Source organism: Mus caroli, chromosome 19, assembly GCF_900094665.2.
Source record: "Mus caroli chromosome 19, CAROLI_EIJ_v1.1, whole genome shotgun sequence".
Lineage (NCBI taxonomy): Eukaryota > Metazoa > Chordata > Mammalia > Rodentia > Muridae > Mus > Mus caroli.
Genome location: NC_034588.1, coordinates 2,616,613 through 2,640,669, shown reverse-complemented (window position 1 = coordinate 2,640,669; position 24,057 = coordinate 2,616,613). Strand labels below are relative to the sequence as shown.

At 51.9% G+C, this 24,057-nt stretch overlaps 2 protein-coding genes across 4 annotated transcripts in view; one reads left to right on the top strand and one right to left on the bottom strand.

The window, feature by feature from the left end:
• Positions 1-2,625: 2,625 nt before the first annotated feature.
• On the bottom strand, positions 2,626-10,763 carry Slc25a45 (solute carrier family 25 member 45). 2 transcript variants are annotated; one of them, XM_021151812.2, is made up of 6 exons: positions 9,887-10,763; positions 8,520-8,563; positions 8,256-8,327; positions 7,787-7,972; positions 3,806-4,064; positions 2,626-3,686 (listed from the first exon to the last, which is right to left on the bottom strand). In XM_021151812.2, exons 1-6 carry the CDS (start codon positions 9,921-9,923, stop codon positions 3,418-3,420), a joined length of 867 nt encoding a protein of 288 aa, XP_021007471.1. In that variant the 5' UTR covers positions 9,924-10,763; the 3' UTR covers positions 2,626-3,417. The 2 variants fall into 2 exon arrangements, with proteins under 2 accessions (XP_021007471.1, XP_029328172.1); XM_029472312.1 differs by lacking the exons at positions 8,520-8,563; positions 9,887-10,763 and having other exon boundaries at positions 8,252-8,324.
• Positions 10,764-13,322: 2,559 nt separating this feature from the next.
• Frmd8 (FERM domain containing 8) overlaps positions 13,323-24,057 on the top strand; it is a 25,029-nt gene continuing 14,294 nt past the window's right edge. Inside the window, exons 1-7 of one of the 2 annotated variants that reach the window (XM_021151848.2) lie at positions 13,323-13,497; positions 13,798-13,882; positions 15,296-15,463; positions 18,487-18,588; positions 18,809-18,867; positions 19,000-19,166; positions 23,574-23,798. In XM_021151848.2, the coding sequence (XP_021007507.1) occupies positions 13,798-13,882; positions 15,296-15,463; positions 18,487-18,588; positions 18,809-18,867; positions 19,000-19,166; positions 23,574-23,798 (806 nt within the window). In that variant the 5' untranslated portion in view covers positions 13,323-13,497. The remainder of the gene's footprint in view (positions 13,498-13,797; positions 13,883-15,295; positions 15,464-18,486; positions 18,589-18,808; positions 18,868-18,999; positions 19,167-23,573; positions 23,799-24,057) is intronic. The other variant, XM_029472530.1, reaches the window with a different exon arrangement.

Below are 24,057 nucleotides of genomic sequence, written 5' to 3'. Positions count from 1 at the left end.
GAAGAAGAAGAAGAAGAAGAAGAAGAAGAAGAAGAAGAAGAAGAAGAAGAAGAAGAAGAATAGTTGTTTCCCCAAGACCTAAGAATTCAAGGTTTGATATGCTAAACTCCAGGAGGCAGCCCTGACCCCCACAGCCTTGCCTCGTGTCCCCTATTTCTCAGACTTTAGGAAGTTACCTCACATGTTGCTCAGGTTAGCAAGCCTAAAGCATGTTTGTAAGGCTTTATTTTTCTGAGTCAGGGTCTCTTGTAACCCATTCTGGCTTTGAACTTGATATCTAACAAACCTTGACCTTCTGACCTTTTGTCCCCACCTACCTAGTGCTAGGATTATAGGCGCGTGTCACCATGCCTTGTGTACATGATACAGGGGACCAATCCAGAGCTTTCTGTGTGACAAGCACTCTACCCCTGAGCTTTGTCCCTGGACTCTCAGAACTGTTTCTTGGACAGCCCACTAAGCTTTGATGATAAGGAGCTAGGAGTAGAGTCTACTCCATTCATGGTTTGGGGTTTTTGTTTTTTTGGGGTTTTTGTTTATTTGTTTGTTTTTATCTTTTTTTTTTTTTTTTTGAGACAGGGTTTCTCTGCATAGCCTTGTCTGTCCTGGAACTTGCTCTGTAGGCCAGGCTAGCCTGGAACTCATATAGATTCTCCTGCCTCTGCCTCCTAAGTGCTTAAAGGCATTTTAAAGATTAAAGGCCGAGTTCTTGGTTTAGAGAGGCAGATATACTCAGAATCATACAGAAAATCATACAGAAAAGACCCTTGGAGTGTGTAATTACAGACCAAGAAAGAGAGGTTACATGAAAAACATGTCAAGTGGTTCTCAGTGTGTGGCCCACACTTACAGCTGGAACCTTAAGGAAATATACATCCTCCTACCCTCCCAAACCTACCGAGTCATCACCCCTAAGGTGATTCAGCAAACTACTCGAACAAACCCTCCAGGTGCCTTCGAACCATTGGCATAGCTGGAGGAAACAGAGAGATGTCTTGAAGGAGCCAAGAATTGAAAGATGGGGAGTTACAAACTCGGGGAGAAGAGCGTGAGCAGATCCTTGCGGGAGACCCGAATGTGTTCAGCAGAAGTAGGCTAAGGCGTTCAGCAAAAGCAAAAGTCTATGGCATCCTCTGCTGTGGGGAAGGAGCTCAAAGTAACAAGAGGCTGTGGAAGAATACAGGCTAGCTAGCTAGCTATTTATGGTTTTTCGAGACAGGGTTTCTCTGTGTAGCCCTGGCTGTCCTGTCCTGGAACTCACTCTGTAGACCAGGCTGGCCTTGAACTTAAATATTTGCCAGCTTATGCCTCCTGAGTGCTGGATCAAATGTGTGTGCCTCCATTGCCTGGCTCTTAGCCAGTTTGGTGGTGGTGGTGGTGGTAGGTTTTTTTTTTAATACTTTTTTTTCAAGGATGTATTTATTTATTATATGTAAGTACACTGTAGCTCTCTTCAGACACTCCAGAAGAGAGTGCCAGATCTCATTATGGATGGTTGTGAGCCACCACGTGGTTGCTGGGATTTGAACTCAGGACCTTCAGAAGAGCAGTCAGTGCTCTTAATCGCTGAGCCATCTATTATTATTAAGTACACTGTAGCTGTCTTCAGACACACCTGAAGAGGGCATCAGATCTCATTACAGATGGCTGTGAGCCACCACGTGGTTGCTGGGACGTGAACTCAGGACCTCTGGAAGAGCAATCAGTGCTCTTAACAGCTGAGCCATCTCTCCAGTCCTTTAATACTTTTCTTTTTAAAATATTTATTGCTGGGTGTGGTGGTGCACACCTTTAATCCCAGCACTTGAGAGGCAGAGGCAGGTGGATTTCTGAGTTCCAGGCCAGCCTGGTCTACAGAGTGAGTTCCAGGACAGCCAAGGCTATACTGAGAAACTCTGTCTCAAAAAATATATATATTTAATATTATACATAAGTACACTGTAACTGTCTTCAGACACATTAAAAGAGGGCATCAGATCTCATTACGGGTGATTGTGAGCCACCATGTGGTTGCTGGGGTTTGAACTCAGGACCTTTGGAAGAGCAGTCAGTGCTCTTACCTGCTGAGCCATCTCACCAGCCCTGTTGTTGTTAGGTTTTGTTTTTAATATTTTTATGCTGGGTTAATGCCTTTAATTCCAGTACTCAAGAGGCATAGTCTGGTGGATCACCCTAGCAAGGCCAGCCTGAACTACAGAGTGAGTTCCAGGACAGCCATGGCTACATGGAGAAATCCTGTCTTGAACCCTCCCTCAAAATATTTTTTTTATTATTTTGTGTGTATGGGTATTTTTGCCTCCAAATGCATGCAGTTCCCACATAAGCCAGAAGATGGCAGCACCAGATCCCTCAGAGTTACAGATGAGTGGGCTGCCATGTGGATGTTGGGATTTGAACCTGGTTCCTCTGGAAGAGCAGCCAGTGATCTTAATCACTGAGCTATCTCTCCAGCCCCTTAGGCAGTTTTAAAAATCTAATTTAGCAATTGAGATGGATAATCAGACAAATGTAAGGAAAGATGTGATCGAGGAAGAGATAACTTGGAGAGGGGCCAGGGCACGGACATGGGGGTTGGAAGGCTCACAGCTGTGTGTGATGGGGGCAGAGACAGGAAGGGATCATCAGTACTGCATCAAATGAAACTTTATTGCATGTATCTGTTCAAGAGACAGACAGAAGTACAGCCTTGACCACAAGACTGGCACAAACTAACTACTCAAAGGAGGAAAAACAAAACAAAACTAACCATGAAGCACTGTACACAGAGGTATGACTGAGGTAGGCAGGAGGGCTGGGGTGCTTGGGTACCCCACAGTCAGCACAGATGGGGCTGGAAGGACCCCTAAATGAAGAGCTCTGCCTGGAACTTGAGGAGAGTGGGCCACTGGAGGACAATGACACCACCCATGGCATTCCTGGGACTTGAGGGCCTATACCAGGACGTAACCAAGAGAAGGCCACCTGGTGGGTCAGGCCAGCCAGGAGCCTGGGACCTAGGCTTCTCTGTAGGTAATGGAAACCCCTGAAGGATTCTAGACATGAAGAAGACAGAAGGCATCCTCCTGTTCAGGTAGTGGTTTGAACTCAAGGGCTGGGTGATGTCTGCACAGTGGCTGGTCTCTGAGTGCTCCTTCAGAGGGGTGGCTATGGCATGGTGGCCTTGGTGATTTTTATGGACTTTGTGCCCCTGCTTCCTGGACAGAAGCGTCTGGTGAGGTGGGCTGGAGGTGGGGTGTGTCTTGGAGTCTGCACAGGGTTTCTTGTTCATTGGTTTCTTGCACATTGGCTCCTTAACTCTCTGGATGATAAAAGGTGCCTCGTGCTTTTGCCCCGGAAAGCTGGGTGCTTTAGCTTGGTTTTTCAAGCTGCTATCAGCCATGATTCTGCTGTGGAGTTGCTAGTATCGCCTGGCCAGGCTCATCTCCACAGGCGTAGCAGGTATTCATAGCTAAGGAAGGTGGCAGCATTGACGGGAAAGGCACGGGCGCTGTTGAGTGTCATGCCCTTGAAAAAGACCCCTATTCCCTCCTGCCGGAAGCTGCTTGCCATACAGTCCAGCATCCCTCCGTACTTTCTTCCCTTCAGCCCATCCATCTGCATCCGGGACTTGATCACATCAAAAGGAGTGGCTGTGATCCAGGAGGCTATGCCTGCAAAGCCCCCTGCCACCAGAACTGTGGCTGAACCTGGGACAGAGGGAGCCAGGGTTGAGTCAGACTAGAACAGAGTATCTTCCAGTCCCCGCCTTTAGTTCCCTCCCTCACCTCTGCTGTCCCCCTGCCCCACCCCACCTCACCCCACTTACTGGGATTCTGGCCTTCTGGTGTGTACTGGCGACATAGCCCTTCATAGGTGACAAAGTATATTCCTAACGTAGGAGTGTCTCTCAACACCAGGGCCCAGGATCCTCTGAACAGTCCCTGGGGTCCTTCTTCTCTCAAGATGGAGGATGCACAGTGCACAGGCCCCCGGTACCGGGGCATAGAACTCGCTATCTGCATCCTTGGCTCTGTCTGGTTTTGTAGACGGACTTTGATGAGGTCAAAAGGAGCCAGGCAGTAGGCCTGTGGAGAAAGACAAGGAGGGTACTAGGTGGGGCTTAGGCTTGGAAAATGTCTGTTTTTCATCACAACAGGGCAGAGAGGCTCCTGCCATCAACTCCTAGCCTCCCACATGGCTGGGTTTGGCCAACTGTCTGGGTGCAGTTGAGAACAGGCTGCCTCCCTTATTATCAGGTCTGATAGGCTCAGCACTGGCCTCTCCTCCTGAGATAGCAGGCACAAGCACTCAAGGACACGTGGGACTAGGCTCCTGGGCTCCCTGATTCCAGGGAAGACCACATGTTTGCAGGGGCTGGGGCTCAGTAAAGGTTCAGCAGCAGGAAACCGTGAGGACCTGAAGCTGCAGAACAGACCCAACATCATAGAGTTGCTCTTCCTTCTGCATTACACCTCTCTGAAGCCCCAGGACACCCCTCCCTGCCTCTGTCCAAAAGGGCTGATAGGGGTGAGACGGTGGTAACAGGTGGGATTTGGTAGGCGATAGAGCCCTTAGACAGCTAGGACACAGATCTGGGGTGGTACTGGACTGAGCTGAGAGGATGTGGAGAAGAGGAGGTCACCATACCAGTGAGGTTTGAGTCAGGGATGTAACTAGGTCAAGCAGCTAGCTGTTCAGGGTGATCTGTGCCTTTAATCTTGGCACTAGGAAGGCAGAGGCAGGCCAATCTGTGAATTCAAAGCCAGCTTAGTCTACAGAGCAAATTCTAGGCCAGCCAGTGCTACAGAGCCCTGTTTCCAGACAAAGCAAGAGAAGCTACTGAAGCTCAAATGAGGTTCTACCTGGATGTGTGGGGCTCCTGCCTGTAACTGGTGTTCTGGCTGGGTGTGCTAGTCTCATATCTGTAATCTAAAGGCTTTAAAGAAAGAACTACAAAGAGTTCAAGGCCAGCCAAAGCTACACAGTGAGCTCCAGGACAATGTGGGCTACGGCAGACTGAAAGTATCTCAATAACCCAGCTACTGGGGCTGGAGAGATGGGGGCTCAACAGTTAAGAGCCTCCAGAGGACCTAGACTCAATTCCCAGCATCTACATGGTGGCTCTGTATAGCCATCCGTATCTCCAGTTGCAGGAGATCCAACACCCTCTTCTGGCTCCGGTAGGCACCAGGCATGCACATGATCTACATGCATGCATGCAGGCAAAGCGTCCACACACATAAAATAATAATTAATTTTAAGACATTTACTACAAAAGGATAAAAGATAACTCAGTGGATAAGAGTTTATACTACTGTCCAGCGGACCTGAGTCTGGATACTGGCACCCATCTGGGATAGCTCACAACTGCCTGTAAACTCCAGTTGCAGGGTATCACACACCCTTTTCTGGCTTCCACAGGCAGAATTTAAATTTGATTTTAGAATTAAAATAAACATTTTTTTTTAAATCAAGGAAAGCTGCTGGCAGTGTCACATATTGTCGCCCTAGCGGAGGCGGAGACAGGGTCCTGGCTGAAGCTGACTTGGTGTCTGTGTCTGGCTAGAAGCCCGTGAACCCTTGTGTAGCTCAAGGCCTGGTTGGTAGTGGAGGGGCTGGCAGCTGACTGGTTCTGGGTTCTGACAAATGCAGGCCACATTTCATGCTTCTGCCACAGCAGAGGGTGGAGCCCCTTTGTAAAATGGGGCTGATGTTTTTCCCACAGTCTGCCAGCAGGGCTGAGCTGAAACATTTAGGAGTGGGCTCCTGACCTGGAGTTCCAGGGCTGAAGCAGGGGCATCTCATGGGTTGGGAACTGTGGAGCCTAATGGGTTACTTAACCCCTAACCAAGGCCACAAGCAAAGTCTGTGGCAACAGAAGCCTCAGCTCCTGCCCCTTCCTCTCATGTCCTCATTGAAACACAATTGGCAGCCAGGAGTGGTGGCGCACACCTTTAATCCCAGCATTTGGGGGGCAGAGGCAGGCAGGTGGATTTCTGAGTTCGAGGCCAGCCTGGTCTGCAGAGTGGTTTCCAGGACAGCCAGAGCTATACAGAGAAACCCTGTCTCGAAAAACCAAAAAGAGAAAAAGAAAAAAAGAAACACAGTTGACTCCAAACCCCTGTTGGCAGATGTCCTAGCACAGCCTGGCTTTAGCAGGTTCCTGAACCTGGGCACCACTTGAGGCCCTAACAGTTCCTGGCTATGCTTTTCAGAGAAATGAGGGGAAGGGAACCGAGAAGTGGAACTGGCCGCTTGATGGAGAGTCTTCCTGTTTTTGAGGGGTGCAGGCCTCTGAGTTTAGAAATGTGTATCTAATAAGGAACATGAAGCTTGGTGGGGTAGTATATAACTCTAATCCCGGAATCTGAGGAAAAGGCAAGAGGATTTTGTCATAAGTTTTAGGTTAGCCTGATGTACATAGTAAACTACAGACCAACCAGGGCTACATACTAGATCCTGTTTTGAAAACACTAAAGGGGGCTGGAGAGATGGCTCAGAAGTTAAGAGCACTGACTGCTCTTCCAGAGGTCCTGAGTTCTATTCCCAGCACCCACATGGTGGTGGCTCACAACCATGTGTAATGGGATGCAATGCCCTCTTCTGGTGTGTCTGAAGACAGCTACAGTGTACTTACATATAATAAATAAATAAATCTTTAAAAAAAAAAAAGAAAACACTAAAGGAAAGGGGGTTGGAAAGAGGGCGGTGTTAGGCACATGCGCTGCTCTTGCAGAGGACTGGAGTTCAGTTCTCAGCACCCACATGGCAGCTCAAAACCATCTGTAGTAACTTTCCTTCCAGGAGACCCAACACCTTCAGGTCTCTGCAGGCACTGCACGCACTTGTTGTACATGTGTGTATGTATGTAGGCAAAGCACTCATACACTTACAATAAAAAACATAAGTAAATAATTTTTGAAAAAAATAGAAAGAGATGGGAGAGGAAGAGGAGAAGGAGAGACCCGGCAGCGCTCGCTCTCCCTCCGCAGCCTCTCTAATCATTAACCACTGATGTGCACGCCCTGACTTTGTCCTCTGAGCTTGCTCTCTGCCCCATGAAGTATCAGTGGCATCAGGGCAGGTACCCATTAGAGGGTCACCCAGGAGCCCATCTGGGGTGAGGGCTGAGCTGGCACCTGCCCCTTTGTTTGGTTCTTCTCAGACACTCCCTTTAGCTCAGGTCCCATCTGGGGCCTAGAAACTCTTCTAGTCTTCACCACACCCCATAAAAACCTGGTTACTTCAGTGCTGAGAACAAAGACCAAAATAAATGATGGGAGCGACTCATGCACTGATTGGCCGAATCGCAGCATCGGTGACCTCTGGCCTCAGGCAAGGCTCGGAGATTGCGGTTACCCTGTACTGCAGGCAAAGGCCTGGTTGAGCAGGTGGCATGATCTCTAGGACCCCTTTAGGATCACTTCAGGACAAAACTCAACTCTACTGAGTATGACAGTCCCTCAGGGTCAAAGGTCACCATGCTGTATAGTCTTCCCCCAACTCTGGGGCTGGTAGAGCCTTCTGAAGGTAGACAACCCTGAGCACAGGCATTGACTGCTTCTGCCTGGCATCTTCTTCACACTGACCCCCAAATCTCTGCTTTTTGCCCTACCTCCCAACTTCTGGTCTCCATGACCTTTCACCTCCAGCCTGGCCAGGCACAACATGGCTAGGTCAATGGGAGCAATGTCTACAAGCACCTCTTAGGAAGACCTTCTTATGCATGGCTGGGAGTCCCTGGGGGTGGGGGACTCAGATCCATCACTGTGCCACCTGCATGTGTGCCCATGAACGATGCTCTCACCTGCAGGAGGCCCCCAGTACAACCTGCTATAAAGATGTTTGTGTAGCTGGGTGGCTGGGCCCGTCGCTCCTGATGGGAGGTGGCTGTTAGTGCCAGCAGCGTGTTGCTGTACACTCCGAACAGGACGGAGTTGACCAGGGCTACACTGGCGATGGGGAAACTCATTCCTTTGAAGAAACCCAGGACCTGCAGAACAACATGGTAGCACGGTTAGTCATGGTGGGCTTCTGTGTCCCACATCCAGCTCTGGCCAGGCCTCTGAGCTGTACAGCGCTTCCTCCCAAGCCCTGTGTCAGGCAGACCGCAGGGGGAGGAGGCTGTGAGAACCCCGACTCCACTTTTGAGGCACTAGAGGACTCCCAGATACCCTCAAGGGTAAAGACTTAGAAGCTATTAGCAAGTGGCAAGCAAAGGAAACAGACCCCACCTGCCCCGATGATTCTTTACCGCCAACAAGTGGGCTACCTACTGACTCATGGCGGTAAGTCTTGACTACGCAGTCCACAATGCCCTGGTACGTGCTTTGGGTCTGTAACCGCACCTGGATAGAAAGTACGGGTTATGTGAGGCAGATGGGCAAGCCAGGGCTGCGCCTACAATGGCAGCCAGGTCACCCATGCAGCAGACGCTGGCAGGCAGGCACACCAGTAAGCCAGCCCAGCCGGCCAGGCCCAGTCTCTCACCCAGGTTCCAGCCAGATCATCTATTCCTCTGGTGCCTTTGTCACACTCACCTTTACAGTGTCGAATGGGTGCCCCAGGACCAGGCCCACAGCTCCTGCGGTGGCAAGAAGGTGGTATGAGTGAGGCCTGTGTGCCAAGTCTAGGAAGCAAGTCTATGCTAGTGGAAAGAAGGATGCAGGCTGGAGCAGGAAGGCTGCATGTACTCAGACACCCACCACCTACATTCTTGGGGCTCCACGGACATTCACGCCGCCCTACTCTGCTCCCCTACCGTACCTGGTACTGGGTCACAAAGATGCTGGGACAAAGGAGGGAGACCCGTGGCCTCGCTTGTGGCCACACACACACTAGGAAAGAACCAGCTGTTACACTCCCCAGCTCTGACCGTGGAAGATGAGGCTCTAGACTGGTAGTTCTTTTTTTGTTTGTTTGTTTTTCAAGACAGGGTTTAGCCCTGGCTGTCCTGGAACTCACTTTGTAGACCAGGCTGGCCTTGAACTCAGAAATCCGCCTGCCTCTGCCTCCCGAGTGCTGGGATTAAAGGCATGTGCCACCACTGCCCAGCACGACTGGTAATTCTTAACCTGTGGCTGGTGACCCCATTGGGGGTTGCATATCAGATATTCTGTGTATCAGGTATTTATGTTATGAATCATAACAGTGACAAAATTAGTTATAAAGTAACAGTAAAATAATTTTATGGTTGGAGTTCACCATGACATGAGGAACCATGTTAAAGGGTTGCAGCATTAAGAAGGGTGAGAACCACTGCTCTAGAAGGAGTGGCTACTGTTTCTAACTGTGTCAGCAGTACTTCAGCCTTCCTTTGCAGAGTTCTGTGGCCTTGAATGAGAACAGGCCCTGCTGGCCACCTCCTCCTGCCTCCTGCCTTGTCACAATTATCAGTACAGACTAGGGAGCCCTTCTTAGCGTCCTGCTGGACCCAGGGGAGAAAGCCACATACTGGCTAGTCTTATTCTCTGCAGAAGATGCTGTTTCTGGGGCTTGGGGTGACCCTCACCAGGGGCGGGTTCACAGTGTCCTTTCTCAAGCCTCAGGAGTGCACCCATTGACAGGTAGGGCAGATTTCCAGAGGTAAAATGAGGACAGGACAGCCGGAGAGATCAAAGGTAAATGTGTTCTGGGCACCTCACACTGGTCTGGGAGAAGGGCTTGGGTGAGGTTGTACCTTGGCTGTCAGATCCCCACTGCTCCCCGACAGTATGGCCTTAGGATAGAGAAGCAGTTCCTGCTTGCTTCTTTCCTCTCGGGCCTCCTTGGCCATTCCCAGAAGGCTCTGGGAACAGCTGGGTGCTGGGTGCTCCAGAGGGAGTAACTCCTCTCAACAACCCATAACCTCCCAGGGAAGCCACCCACCCTCAGGGATGATAGGACAGAAAGAAGAAAAATGTCTCACCAGAGATCCAGCCAGCTACAAACTCTTCCACGGGCATTTTCTGGGCTCCTGTGGGAACTGGTACTCCGAGCAGGCCCGCTGGAGACTGTTGCAAGTGAGATTCCCCACCCCCTTTCCAAACCCGATAACCTCCCACTAATGTTTAACCCTGGCTGGAGTGTGAGTGGTGGCCCAGTGCCCAGACCTCAGGCAACCATTAGCGAGAGTGAGCCAATGTCTGTGACCCTGAGACTGGAAGAGGCCCGAGAAGTATGGAATCTCTTGAGGCAGGTTGACAGCCACAGAGAGCCTGGGTTCTGTGCCTAGACAGTGACAGCCATGCTGGCTCACAGAGGATGCCAACTGAGTCCTAGTTTGGCAAACCTCTCGAAGGCTGCCTTAGTGAGCAAGAACCTAGGCCCTGCTTGACCAGCCAGTTCATAGCAAATTCCCATTCATTCCCACCTACTCTGACAAGCTGTGGGGCTATGTGAAGTCAGAACGTGGCCACGAGGTGGCAGTCCCAGGCTACAGTGGCCTGCAGCAGCCACCTATGCCTAGTCAGAATAAGAATAACCCAAAAAGAGGGAGGCCCGGCCCCCAGAAGTGACTCACCAGGCCCTGAAGCCTGTTTGTCTGCTCTCTCCAGGGTTGTTTACAGCCATGAATCAGAACCGCAGCCTCCTCTTGCCCAGGGGAAGAAACAATGGGCTTTTGACTGTGCAGTGGCCCACTGCTACACTACATCAAAACCAAAATTCTGCTCTCCTGCCTCTCTGCCTCGGGATGATGGGGCAAGACGGTCCTCAGCAGATACCAGGGCTTACATTTAGATTTCCCTGTTTCTAAACTGCAACAAACAGTTGCAGTTCCTTTCTTTAAAAACTAAGAAGGAAGAGGCCGAGTCTCTCGACACTGTCTGGGCCCTTATGTACCGCCCTTCTCCTCTGACTTCATGTTCTGCTTCCTGCTCCACTGAAAAGGGTTCTCAGCCTTGAGGCCCTAATGCCGGCATTGCTTCCTCTTCTTGGATATACTCTCTCGGACCTCCTCCAAGCTAGGGCTGAAAACTCCCCTTTTTAGTGAGACCACTCCACAAGTCATCTCAGGGACAATTGTAATGACCCCCGGCCCCGGTGCCCCTGCCCCTGCACAGCCACCTACATGCATAAGGCCCTTTATATGTAATATATATGTAATAGGACATGGTGAAGATTCATGAAAACCAAGGATGAAGGCGAGAGCTGCTACTGCTCCGTGTGACTTGACTGGGCATCTCTCTGAGATGGAGAGATTTTCCTGGGGACCCGAGAGGGTCTGGGCAGTGGATGGTGTCGCAGTGCAGTCTTCCCAGGCCTGTTCTGAAGGCTCTTGGCCTTGGACAGAAGTCAGGCTCTGGACAAGTCCCTTGCCCTTGCTCTTGTTGCTGATCTAACTGGTTGTCTGTGCAGTCAAGGACCTGTGACTGCTTGATCCGTTTACATGTTTAAAGGATTAGAGAACATGGCACAGGGTAGACAGAACACATGCTAATGAACAACGAATGGATGAATGAATAGAAAGGTCAGGAGCAGCATCAGTGGCCAGAAGAATGAAAAGTCCAACGTTGGAATGGGCAAAGACCATGTGTTACACATACACAATGCAGTTTTAAGGTGTAAAGGACACTAAAAGGGTGTCATTTGCAAGCAACTGGGTAGAACTAGAAGATTATCATGCGAAACAAAGTAAGCTGACCTCAGAAAGACCATCATAATCACATTTTCTCATGGGTAGACTCTAAAATTACACACACACACACACACACACACACACGCACACACGCACACACACACTTTCAATCTTGTAAGATTTGTGTGGCTGAGTGTTTTCCCTACCTGTTTCTTTCAGGTGTAGCTCAGGAGTAGAGTGTTCAGTTTACATGTACAAGGCCCTGGGTTGAACACACACACACACACACACACAGGGAGAGAGAGAGAGAGACAGAGACAGAGAGAGAGAGAGAGACAGAGAGAGAGAGAGAGAGAGGAGAGAGAGAGATTTTTTTAAGGTATCCAACACATAAATGGTAGCTACTAATCCTCTTGGTTGCATTCACAGAGCCCATAAGATGACAAGTGACACAGAGGAAAGGACTTGGCCCATGTGCAGCACATGGTGGATAAGAAGGAACTGAAGACGTCTCCTCTCTGCCTATAGTGGTTTATGTCTTCTATAGCAATGCTGCAGCCTTCTGTAATATTTGTTCTTTTGTTGTTTTGTTTTTGCTTTGGTAGTTTTTTTGTTTTAGAGATAGAGCCTCACATATCCTAGGCTAACTTTGGACTAGCTGTGTGACCGAGTTCGGCCTTGACTCGTGCTGATCCTCCTGCCTCCAGCATCCAAGTGGTAGGATTATTTGCCTCCATGGTTGGCCTGCCTACTACAGTTTTGCTTGTCCCCACCCTCCTGCCCCCCATACAGGGTCTCACTGTATAGCTCTGTGTGCTCTGGAAATCAGAGATCTGCCTGTCTCTGTCCCTCTCTGCTAGGATTAAAGGTTTGTATGCCATCAGGTTTGTCCCTAAGTGAACTAAATTGAAAACTCTACAAAACAAAAACAAATACTGAAGGCAGGAGCTTTCGTCTGCTTTCCAGTAAAGAAACCAAGTGGCAAGGAGAACTCACGTGCCTGCACCTGATCCCAAGTGAGTGCTGGCACAGGAACAATCTCTGGCTCAAGTGGCATGTATATGGCCCATGGACTTGTTTTTCTCCATACATTCCAGGCCTTAGGCACACACGTGATGGTTTGTCAGAACAATTTGGTGATAAGATTTTGGGAAACACAATGCCTGGCACTTCAGGATCTTGGAGGCTATGTCTCTAAGACAGCCAGGCTTATGTGACTGCACCCTGGAAGCACAGCAAGTCCCATGTTTCCAACCTACATTCGTAATGAGAGTGAAAGGGATTGTTGGGAGTCATTCAGTCCAATCTCATGCTACAGGTGAAAAACAGATCTAGCAGGGAAGGGACTTGTCCAGGGCCCTGATTCCTATCCAAGGCCAAGAGCCAGGACCCCTTCAGGCCTTCAGAACAGGCCTGAGAGGACTGCGGCACCATCCACCGACAAGGTGGGTCATTTTAGAGAGGGGTCCAGTCAAGTCACACGGAGCGGTAGCTGCACAGCGCTTGCCCTCATCCTTGATTCTAACGAATCTTCCCCACATCCTATTACAGACCCAGGGTCTTATGCATGAAGCAACACTATTCATGTAGGTGGCTGTGGGGCGGGGAGTGAGGACGACGCGAGAGGGACAACACAGGACTCAGGGGCGTGGCTAGACCGGGTCTCTGAGACTTGCGTGACCTAAGCAAGCTAGGAACCAGGGTGGGTAGGAAGGACCAAAGATCGAAATGCGGGAGTACGCGTGCGCCGAGGCTCCTGGCTCCGATTGGCTCCTTCAGTCGGAGAGGCGGGGCCTCGGGTTTGTGCTTCCTCCCGCGGCAGCTTCTGCGGCGCAACGCCTGCGAATCGACCCTGGGCAGGACCGGAGGCCCCGCCGGCCGGTGTGGTGGTGGGTCCAGAACTGGAGGCCTGAGTCGGGTGGCATTCTGGAGTGAGGCAGTGGGCTCTGCGACCCTGCAAGGTGAGAGCGTAGCCACACCCTGCCCTTGTCCCCGCCCTGGACAGGGGCGCGTCCTGACTTGTTTGGCCATTTCTTGCGAGAAACTTGAGACCCCTGCACCTGACGGTCACTTCCCTGACTCAGCCCACCCCGATCTGCACTCGACTGAGGGTCTCTCTCTACTTTCACCCTACACATTTGATTCCTGTACATAGGTTAAGAATTGTAGACCGAGGGGTCTTCCCTTTGCTTCTTGGTTGAGAGCTTGAGGAGACCATCTCCTTAAGACCCCCCATTAATTGTCTGGAGTTCTTGTTGCAGATGGAGGGGGCAGAAGGCAACGCTGGGCAGGCCGGCCCTGCGGAGCGGTCCCACCGAAGTAGCGTCTCTTCAGTGGGTGCCCGAGGTAGGTCTCTACTTTCTTCTTTCATCTCTTCTGAACTCTTTTTGGTTCCAGCCTGGGGACGTGACTCCAGTTTGTCATTTTCAGTAAGTTAATCATGTAGTAAATAATAAGATTTGTTTAGATGTGGCAGATTCAGAAATCAAAGGACTTAGGTGGGATCTGTCTCTAGCTTAGTGACTGAGCCACACTCCTGAACTTTCTCTCTTTTGTTTTCAAATGAAGACACATGATTGGAAAATGGCACCACTTCCTTTTTCCCATTTCATTTTTTGCAGACAGCTCTTCGAAAGCGGGGATTCTCCACCTCTTCATTTTATTGGGAGGAAATTAGGACCTAGAGAGGTTGTTAGGTCTCAGACTACTGGAGCAGACCAAGGTTGATCATGAACTTGACCCTTCAGGGCTAGTTTTTCTGCCTGTAAAGTGGATCTGAGCCTCAGTCTCCTGATCTCTCCAAGTAGCTGTTGGAGCAGAAAAGACCAGAATCTAAAAAGCTCCTTCATTATGATGTCTGCTCTCACCAGCCTTAGTGGATTGGCGGTGACCTTTTGCAGAAGCGCTGTTAACTGTTTTACAGATTTACAGCTGGGTCACAGAGTCAGGCTAGAAGCAGAAAAGGATGCAGGCTGAGAACGAGGCCTCCACACTCCATCCTCCTTTACTGCGCCTGTAGTTCAGGGATGGGGAATTTGAGTCTGGCCAACCTGCCAAGCATCTTTGGATCTGGCTTCAAATGGGAATCCAGCTTGTTATAAGGGAACACTGGCTGTTTGAGTTGTTTATTCTTTCCTGGACTGTTTAAAGCTATCTGCAGAAGCCACAGCATTGATCCTTAAAGTTTTGAAGAGTCCTAATGAAGCCGAGACCTGGAACCTGCTGTAACCCAAGATGGCCATAGAAATCCTCATTGTCCTCTTAGTCTGACCCAGTCAGAGTCAGGTCACCTAGTTGGCCTTGTCCCCAGCCTGATAGGGAACGGTCACCACAGGATGGGTCACCCCATGCTATTTCTCCACCTGAGAAATATTGGAAACAACAATATTTTGGTGCTACAGAGGAAGGGGGGTAGTTTTTATCGCCCTACTTTGAGCCTCAGGGGTGAAATGGGGCTGGTACCTGGGCCCGAGTTTCTGGATGGTTTGAGGTCTTTGAAGGCAGCATTTTTATTTGTTTATTTTTAAAATACTGGGTTTTGCTATGTAGCCCAGGCTGGCCTGGAACTTGGAATCCTCCAGCTTTAGCCTCCTGCGTCCTGTCTTGGGACTGCAGATGGATGTCATCGTAAGCCGTAGCGTCACTGTCAGTGGGGTCTTAAGAAGATGTGTCAGTGTGGCCTGGATCGTGATAAGGAGCAAAGGGGTGGTGGAAAATGCTGATTGGACCTCACCCGACCCTGCCCGACCTGTATTCCAGCAGCTGATGTCCTGGTGTACCTGGCGGATGATACAGTAGTGCCCCTGGCTGTGGAGAATTTGTCCTCAATCAGTGCCCATGAGCTGCACCGCGCAGTCCGTGAAGTCCTGCAGCTCCCAGACGTGGTCCTGGAGGCCTTTGCACTCTGGCTCGCCTCCCCTCTCTTGGGTAAGGTCTGGCAGCAGGGCGAACATCCTGGGGAGGTGAGGACACTAACTGAGCAGAGAGAGGGCTTAGCGACCACTTCCTGTCAGGGAGGATGGGACCTGGTGTGTCCCAGAGTCCTGAGGAGGAGGTGTTGAGATCCTTTGTCCCTGCCTTTCTCTTGTGCTGATTTGATGCTGCTGGAGCCCTGACCTTCAGAAGAGCAGAAGGGTCCTCTGCTCACAGGGCATGCAGCTTGGGCCTCACCTGGGGAGTATAGCTTCAGTGTTTCCCCATGGCTCAGGTCCATCCTACCGTGTAAAGTCCTAAGATCTGGAACAGTGGGCCGGTGAGTGTCAACACTGTGTGGGGTGGCCGGCAGTAAGGAGGAGGGTGGTTAGAGCTTCGGAAGTGGTCCTGTACAGGGATGCCTCTGCTTGGGTGTGGGCTGCAGGGAGAAGAGGAACATGGTTTTTCTGTATGGGGCCTCCACCCTACCTGGTGTCTGGCACTATGGCTACACGCTTCCTGCCCCTGTAGACTGGGGCCCCACCACTGAATGGGAGTGAAGACAGGGTGTGATAGATTCTAGGGCCAGTGAATAAAGTCCCTCATTATGGTCCCTGAGTGTGTGACATGGAAGTAGAGACGTTTTGGAGGCTCAGTGCCATCATTTGGGGAACTACATCAGCGCTGGCACTGGGAGTGTTTTCTGAACTTAAATTTTCCTTTAGGGGCCGGCAAGAGGGCTCAGTGGGTAAAAGTGCTTGCCCCTAAGCCTGGGGACCCTCGGACCAGGGTCCTGTCTCTGGGACCTGTATGGTGGAAGGAGAGAACTAGTTCCTACAAGTGACACTGTTGACGTCCACATTCATGCGCACACATGCATACACAATAGTAAAGACAGTAATGATTCCCAGCCGGGCGTGGTGGCGCACGCCTGTAATCCCAGCACTCGGGAGGCAGAGGCAAGAGGATCCCAGGCAGGATCCCAGCCTGGTCTACAGAGTGAGTTCCAGGACAGCCAGGGCTATACAGAGAAACTCTGTCTCGAAAAAACAAACAAACAAATAAATAAAATAAAAATTCCCTTTGAGGATCAAGAATACAACTCATTAGAGTAGTTGCCTAGCCTGTGCAAAGCCCAGGGTTCAGTCCCCAGTGTTGAAAATGGTGGTGGTACACACTTTTAAGCCCAGCACATAAGGCAGAGGGAGGCGGAGGCAGGCGAATCTCTGGGTTCAAGGTCAGCTTGGTCTACACTGTGAGTTGCAGGATGACCAGGGCTCCGCAGAGAAACCCTGTCTTGGGAAAACAAAAAAAAGGAATCGACAGATAGTGACCGTTCCCTTTGCTGTGGGGGAAGGAGCACACTTGGTCTCAATAATTTGATCGAGGCAGCGTGGGTCGGGCCTCAAAGGGCGGGGAGCTGGGGGGGGTGTGCCTGAGACCCCTAAGGTTTCTGCCTCTGTCTTGTGGCAGGAGCTCCAGCCCCTCATCCCCACCCCGACATAGGACATCGATGTTCCTCCCTGTCCCCCTGCCCCCCCTTCACTTCCTGCACAGTTGTTGTTCCCAAGCTCACGCCCACACTCTTCCTGCTGGCCCAGCCCCTCCTCTGCCCTCTGAGCCCCTGGTCGGGGCTGTGGGCCCTTTGGCTGTGTGGAAAGCTGGGGATAGCAGGCCCTAGTGGGTTGCCACTCTCTGCCCCAGGAGGCTCCCAGGGCCGCTGCTGGGCAGCCTGCTCCCCCTCCCCCTCCCTCTCCTCCTCCCCCTCCTCCATCCCACTCCTTCACATTCCACAGCCTGCCAGTGACTAGAACTGAAGAGTTGCCTGTGTGGCCAGGCCGGGCCAGGAGTGCCTGAGGCTGCAGTGCATTCAACACCCCTGTTCTTCCCAGGCTGGGGTGGGAACTGAAAGGCTACTTCAGATCCCAGGACACACACACACACACACACACACACACTAAGCAGAGCCCTGGCTTGCCATCCCAGCGTGAATGCTGGTGAAGAAGCAGGGGCTTTCATGTTCCTCATTTGGATTGAGTGTTGGCCTTCTCCCCATCCTCTGCTTGCATCGGGCTCCACATGTTAGCTTTACCTGGATGGTGGTGGCAAGGGAAGATGTTCCCACCCAGAAGTCTGAGGCTGTGGTGGGATAGCCCTATTCTGATGGCAGGATCTCTGGGACTTGGGAATGAAGGCAGGAGGAGCACATGCCTGCCTGCAGGTCTGTTGTCCCACGCCGTGAATGTTAATACAGACAGGGACTCAGACCCTGGGACCCTCTGACAGAGGACCAATGCATGTGTACTGAAGAGACGCTTGGGAGCCTTGGCCCTGGACCTGTGCGGCTGGCCACTCACTTCTGTGTGGGCCTGGGAAGCTGCCATCCCTTGTGGGCATCAGGTGAAGGGAGTGGTGCTGTTGTCCCATAGCCCCGTCTTGTGAGCCTGGGGATAGGGGCAGCGGGAAGGGTGATAGAAATGATGGCTGTGGACAGAAATACGATAAGAAAGGACTGGAACTGATGCAGTTGGGTGGAGGTGACAAGGCAAGAAGGCCACCTGGAGGCTGGGCTGCTGTCTGGTCAAGCTCAGGGTCCAGAAGGAAGGTCCAAGTGTCCAGAGAATCATTGGCATCTGGCTGGCAGGACAAGGTGCCCTGCCATTAGCGGGGAAAGGGACAGCAAGAGGGAGGACATTTGTGTCAGAAGACTGGCAAGCACATGGTATTGTCATCTCTGTACATCCCTCTGTGAATTCGACATCTCCACTCTCGGGGGGCCCATTACCTACCTCCTAGGGCCCTGGTGGACTCGTTGAATCAATCACATACCCTGACTTGGGATAATTGACCTAACCCCCTGAGCCTGGTTCTCTCAGGGTTACTTCAGGGTGAAGTCCCTTGAGCCCTTGGAGTGGCTCTGGCCTGCTCAGTGATTGCTGGTCGTGGCCATCCTCACTGTTGGTGGACAGTATACTAGGTGGCTCGGCACCACTGGCCTGGCCAACGGCTTCATGGCCATATTCTCTCTTGCCCTGCAGAGGTGCAGTTGAAACCCAAGCACCAGCCCTACAAACTGGGCCGCCAGTGGCCGGAGCTGCTGCTGCGCTTCACCGACGCCTCCGATGATGATGTCGCCCTGGGTCAGTGTCTGGGGCCGGGGTGTCTGAAGGGAGCCTTGGGAAGGGTGGGCGGGAAGGGGCTGTGAACAGAGATGCACTGTGTGCTATCTGGTCAGAAGCCCCCACTCAGGAGAGCGAGCTCTCCATGGAGAAGAGCTGGGGTGTGGGCCGTGCAGACTAGGGCAGGTTGGGGCTGCCTTAAGCAGGGGGACCAGAAAATGACTCTATCCCCTCTCTCCAGATGAGCCTTCCCTTCAGTTCCGAAGGAATGTTTTTTTCCCAAGGCGCCGAGAGCTTCAGGTAAGGCAGAGCCCAGGTAGTGCTACAGGGTTCCTGCATGCCAGTGCCCAGTCTCCTGACCCCTAGACTCTTAGGCAGTCTTGCTTACCTAGCTCCTCTGAGCCAGTGTCTACGTGCCATACTGGTTTGCAGATCCATGATGAGGAGGTCTTGCGGCTGCTCTATGAGGAAGCCAAGGGCAATGTGCTGAACGCTCGGTACCCGTGTGACTTGGAGGACTGCGAGGTGCTGGGTGGCCTCGTGTGCCGTGTGCAGCTTGGGCCCTACCAGCCTGGCCAGCCTGCCGCCTGCACTCTGAGGTAAGGACAGTGAGACTTGAGCTGGGCACCCAGTGGGAAAGTTGCCGTGCAAGAGTCGAGTCTACCTACCTACATGTGGGTCTAGGGCCTGCAAGGTGGACAGTCCTGAAGTCAGGCCTCTGATGCACACATGCTCACTGGATGGCCTGAGTGAGTTCTCCACTTCTCTGAGCCTCCTTTTCCTTCTTCGCAGTGGATATACACACATTAGGTGATGTCTAAGAGGCGACCTCAGCACAAGGGTACACAGATACTCGGATGGAGCCCCAGCTCTAGCTGGAGTCTGGAGGCACAGCCAGAAACTGACCATGTGTTGACCCCCCAGTAACCACAAACAGTTAGCTCCCCAAGAATAGAATCCTCTCCCCAGGCGCTTACCAAGCCCTGCTAGCTGCTGCTGGTCTATCTAGAAAGATGAGAGTTGGAGGGCAGAGGTGGCGTACACCCTTAATCCAAGCATTCGGGGTCAGGATAGGAGGCAGAGGCAGGTGGATGTCTGTGAGTTCAAGGGCAGCCTGGTCTACATTGTGAGTCCCAGAACAGCCAGGGCTACACAGAGAAACCCTGCCTTGAAAAGAAGAGAGTTAGCCGGCGTGGTGGCGCATGCCTTTAATCCCAGCACTCGGGAGGCAGAGGCAGGTGGATTTCTGAGTTCGAGGCCAGCCTGGTCTACAAAGTGAGTTCCAGGACAGCCAGGGCTACACAGAGAAACCCTACCTTGAAAAGAAGAGAGTTGAGTCTGTCATAATAACAGAGCAGGTTGGGCTGGGCCTGGGTTGATGTGACCCTGAGGTTTAGAAATAATTCCAGGGGCCAGGTGTGACACACACTGTAATCCCAGCACTCGGGAGACTGAGACAGGATTATCATGAATTCCAAGCCAGCCTGGGCTAAAGAGTTGTGAGCCAGGCATATCTCACAGTGGGGAGTGGAAGCAGGAATGCCAGGCATTCTTAACTACTGGAGTGAGTTTGAGGCTAGCCTGTACTACATGAAACCCTGTCATAAACAGAACTTGGGATAGAGTCAGGTGACTGTAAACCTTGACTCTGACCTCTTTCTAACCTGGGCTCCTTGTTTCTCCAACCTGCAAAGCAGTTTATGGGGCCAGAGACCTGGTGCTAATGACTGTTTGGAGCCTGGCAAGGACTGCCCTGGGTTCAAAGTCCCCTGAAGGCTTATAGCTGAGCTCTCTAAGGCTGGTGGCCATGGCCATGGTATCCCGGACCTCAAGATGGGCATGTCTGTTTTTCTTGGGCCTGACAAGCTCAGCTCGTTTGCACAGGCAGTTCCTTTGCTCACTCATGTGACATGCAAGGCCAGACAGTCAGGGTGCCCAGGACTGCACTCAGCTGTGTCCCAGACCCCGTTCTCCTTGTTATTCAGCCCTTGTCTTGTTGGCCAGCACAAGGTCGACATGTAAGCCCGGTGGCCGGGTGTCTGCAGCAACTGTCTGTTGCAGAGGAGAGGCCACTCTTACCTTACAGGCTTGCTCTCATGGCACATAGCTTAGTCCCCAGGTCCATCCAGAGGTTGGAAGTCCAGTGGCTCTGCCCCTGATGGGCTGCAGCTCGGTCTTAGGGACACCGAATCTGCACACACCCAAAGCTGAGACAGGCTTTTCCATGACAAGTGGATACAGACGGTGAAATGGGCACAGCTGCCCTGAGAAAGGAGGGCAGCCAGGCCTCCAAGACCCCTCCTCGTGACTCAGGCTGACAACTTCCTGCCTTTCGCCTTCTCTTCCCTTGCTGCCTCTCCCAGCAGCCTGGTTGTTTAGGCTCCAGACACCCTAGAGGGACTCCTCTCTGGAAAAGGTGGCACCATGAAGGCTTACCAAGTTAACCCGAAGCCAAGGGGCCGTGTTGGGGTCTCTCTCTCTCTCTCTCTCTCTCTCTCTCTCTCTCTCTCTCTCTCTCTCTCTGTGCCCTTGGGACTTGTGGTCCTCTTGTAGACAGGGCCTGGATATAGACGCTGACTTTGAGGCCTCAGACCCAGAACTCCAGATGTCGTCTGTTGGAGTGGTTGGTTCCCTGCCAGCAGAAGCCCAGATGGCCTAAGGTAGAAAGCAGTCATGTTTTAGCTGAGAGTCCCCCTGTTCTCCAAGTGAATGGGCCTTTTCCCACTCAAAAATGGCATGATACTCCGTGTTAACTACTTTTTTTTTTTTTGTTTTTTTTTTTTTTTGGTTTTTCGAGACAGGGTTTCTCTGTGTAGCCCTGGCTGTCCTGGAACTCACTCTGTAGACCAGGCTGGCCTCGAACTCAGAAATCCGCCTGCCTCTGCCTCCCAAGTGCGTGCGCCACCACCGCCCGGCTGGTTTTTTTTTTTTTTTTTTTGGTTGTTGTTTTTTAATATTTTATGTGTGTTGGTGTTCTGCCTGCGTTTATGTCTGTGTGAGGGTGTCAGATCCCCTGGAACTAGAATTACAGACAGTTGTGAGCTGCCATGAGAGTGCCAAGAATTGAACCTGGGTCCTTTGGGAGAAGAGCCAGTGTACTTAACCGCTGACCCATCTCTCCACTCCCACCAGTGCTGGCGACTCTTCTGTCTACTTGACACAAGCTGTCATCTGAGAGGAGGAATCCTCGATGGAGGAAATGCTTCCAGATGGTCAGGCTGTGGGCAGGTCTGTAGAGTAGACCTGGGACCAAGCTGTGAGGCACCGAGTGAGCCTCGGGCCCTAGCTGTGTAAGGAGGACGCCTATTTCCCAGGAACCTGTGATGATCTCATTGGTGTTCAGTCATCCCTCCCTTGCTGAGAGGAGAGCTGAGAGCATGCCTTAGCCGCAGTCACTGTTGCTGTGGTGAAACACCATGACCAATAGCAGGAAACCTGGGCAGGAAAGGGTTTACGTGGAGCACACATCCTCAGTCACTGTCCACTGAGGGATGGGACTCAAACCAGGCGGGAGCTGACGCAGAGGCCATGGAGGAGTGCTGCTTACTGGCTTGCTCAGCCTGCTTTCTTATAGATCCCAAGACCACCAGCCCAAGCATGGCACTACCCACAGTGGACTGGGCCCTCCCACATCAGTCACTAATTAAGAAAATGCCCTACAGGCTTAACTATCTGCATCTTAGGGAGGTATTGTCTCAGTTGAGGTTCCCTCCTCTCAGGTGATTCCAGCTTGTGTGACGTTGACATAAAACTAGCCAGAACGTAGTGTCACACCATTGGTATTATTTTGGATGGAGAAAGTTCATTTAGAAAGCTCAGCTGTCCAGCCTTAGAACATGGGTGCTGCTCTGATACCCGCTCCAGCCAGGCTCTTCCTCCTTTTTCTGGCTTCCCATCCCGACCCAAGCACATCCCAGGCCCCTCTGCCATCCCCGGGTCCTGAGTGACCTCATCTGATGGAAAAGGGGTTCTCCATAGTGCCTCTCCTGTACCATGGTGGTGAAGATTGGTCTTGATGACACTGTCTGCCCTCTGCCAGCGTGGACCACTCTCTACAGGGAGGGAGGTTCTGTCTGTGGTGCAGTAGGAGAGAGCAGGATCAGAGTGGGCCTTCAGTGGTGACCCTACTTGGCCTTTGTGTGCGAGGTGGCCTCCCCTGTCCTAGGCTTGCAGAGCTTTACTGTGTCTTAGTGTCAGGGTAATCTGTCCCTGCTCTGCAGATAGGTAGGTGTCCTTTGCTGGTCTCACAGCTGAAGGCCGCAGAAGGGCTCTGATCTGACCACACCTGGGCCTTCTCCCCTCTGCTCCCCCATGTATACTCTGCGCTCTCTCTCTCTCTCTCTCTCTCTCTTTCAAGATTTTTTTTTATGTATATGAGTACACTGTAGCTGTCTTCAGATACACCATCTGATACTATTACAGATGGTTGTGAGCCACCACGTAGTAGCTGGGAATTGAACACAGGACCTCTTGAAGAATAGTCAATGCTCTTAACTGCTGAGCCATCTCTCCAGCCCTCTTCCTTTTTTTCGAGACAGGATTTCTCTGTGTAAAAGTCCTGCCTGTGCTGGAACTCGCTCTGTTGACCAGGCTGGCCTTGAACCCTCAGAGATCACCTGCCCCTGCCTCCTCTGGGAACCTCATTTTTCTCTTAAAAGGGAGAACATCCCACCCCCAGCTCAGTAGTGGGCCTTGCATATCAGGCAGGGTTGGCTCTGAGCCGAGCAAGCCACGGCTGGTTGGGAGCAGTGGGAATTTGTCTGTAGTCTGTGTTTAGGACCCCTGTCACCCTCCAGCACACGCGCGCGCGCGCACACACACACACACACACACACACACACACACACACTGCCCAGCAGTGGGCCTTGGTGCAGTCAAGCCTTGAAGCCTTGAAGGTCCCTACAGCCTGCCACCTGCCAACCCTTGCCTACCCTATGAGCACAGTACTCACACCCTGAAGACTTCAGTACCCCAGAGGGGCCACCATTATTTTCCTTCCCCTTCAGAGAGAAGTTGGACTCCTTCCTCCCTGCCCACCTCTGCAAGCGAGGGCATGGCCTCTTTGCTGCCTTCCGGGGCCGTGGGGCCAAGACTGGGCCACGTGAGCAAGGCCTGCTGAATGCCTACCGCCAGGTAAAGGAAGTGACAGGCAACGACAGTGAGCGTGAGGCCACCTTGGGCTCCCACTACCGCGCATACCTCCTCAAGTGCCACGAGCTGCCCTTCTACGGGTAAGTGATGCATCTCGGGAGCTCCTGCCCCCTCTCCATACCCTCCAGACTGCCCCGACCCCGACACATGGCAGCCCGTGGCCCACCTGTGCTCCAGTAGCTCTGTCCTCTTAAAGAGCTGGCTTGTCAGGGGTCCCATCTCTGACTAGGAGTCCTTCATCCATCCTCTCTTCCTCGAGCTACAGCCACTCCCTGGCCTGCTCGTGCTCACACACATGCTGTGTGACGATAGTAGCTTCTTTTTTTTTTTTTTTTTTTT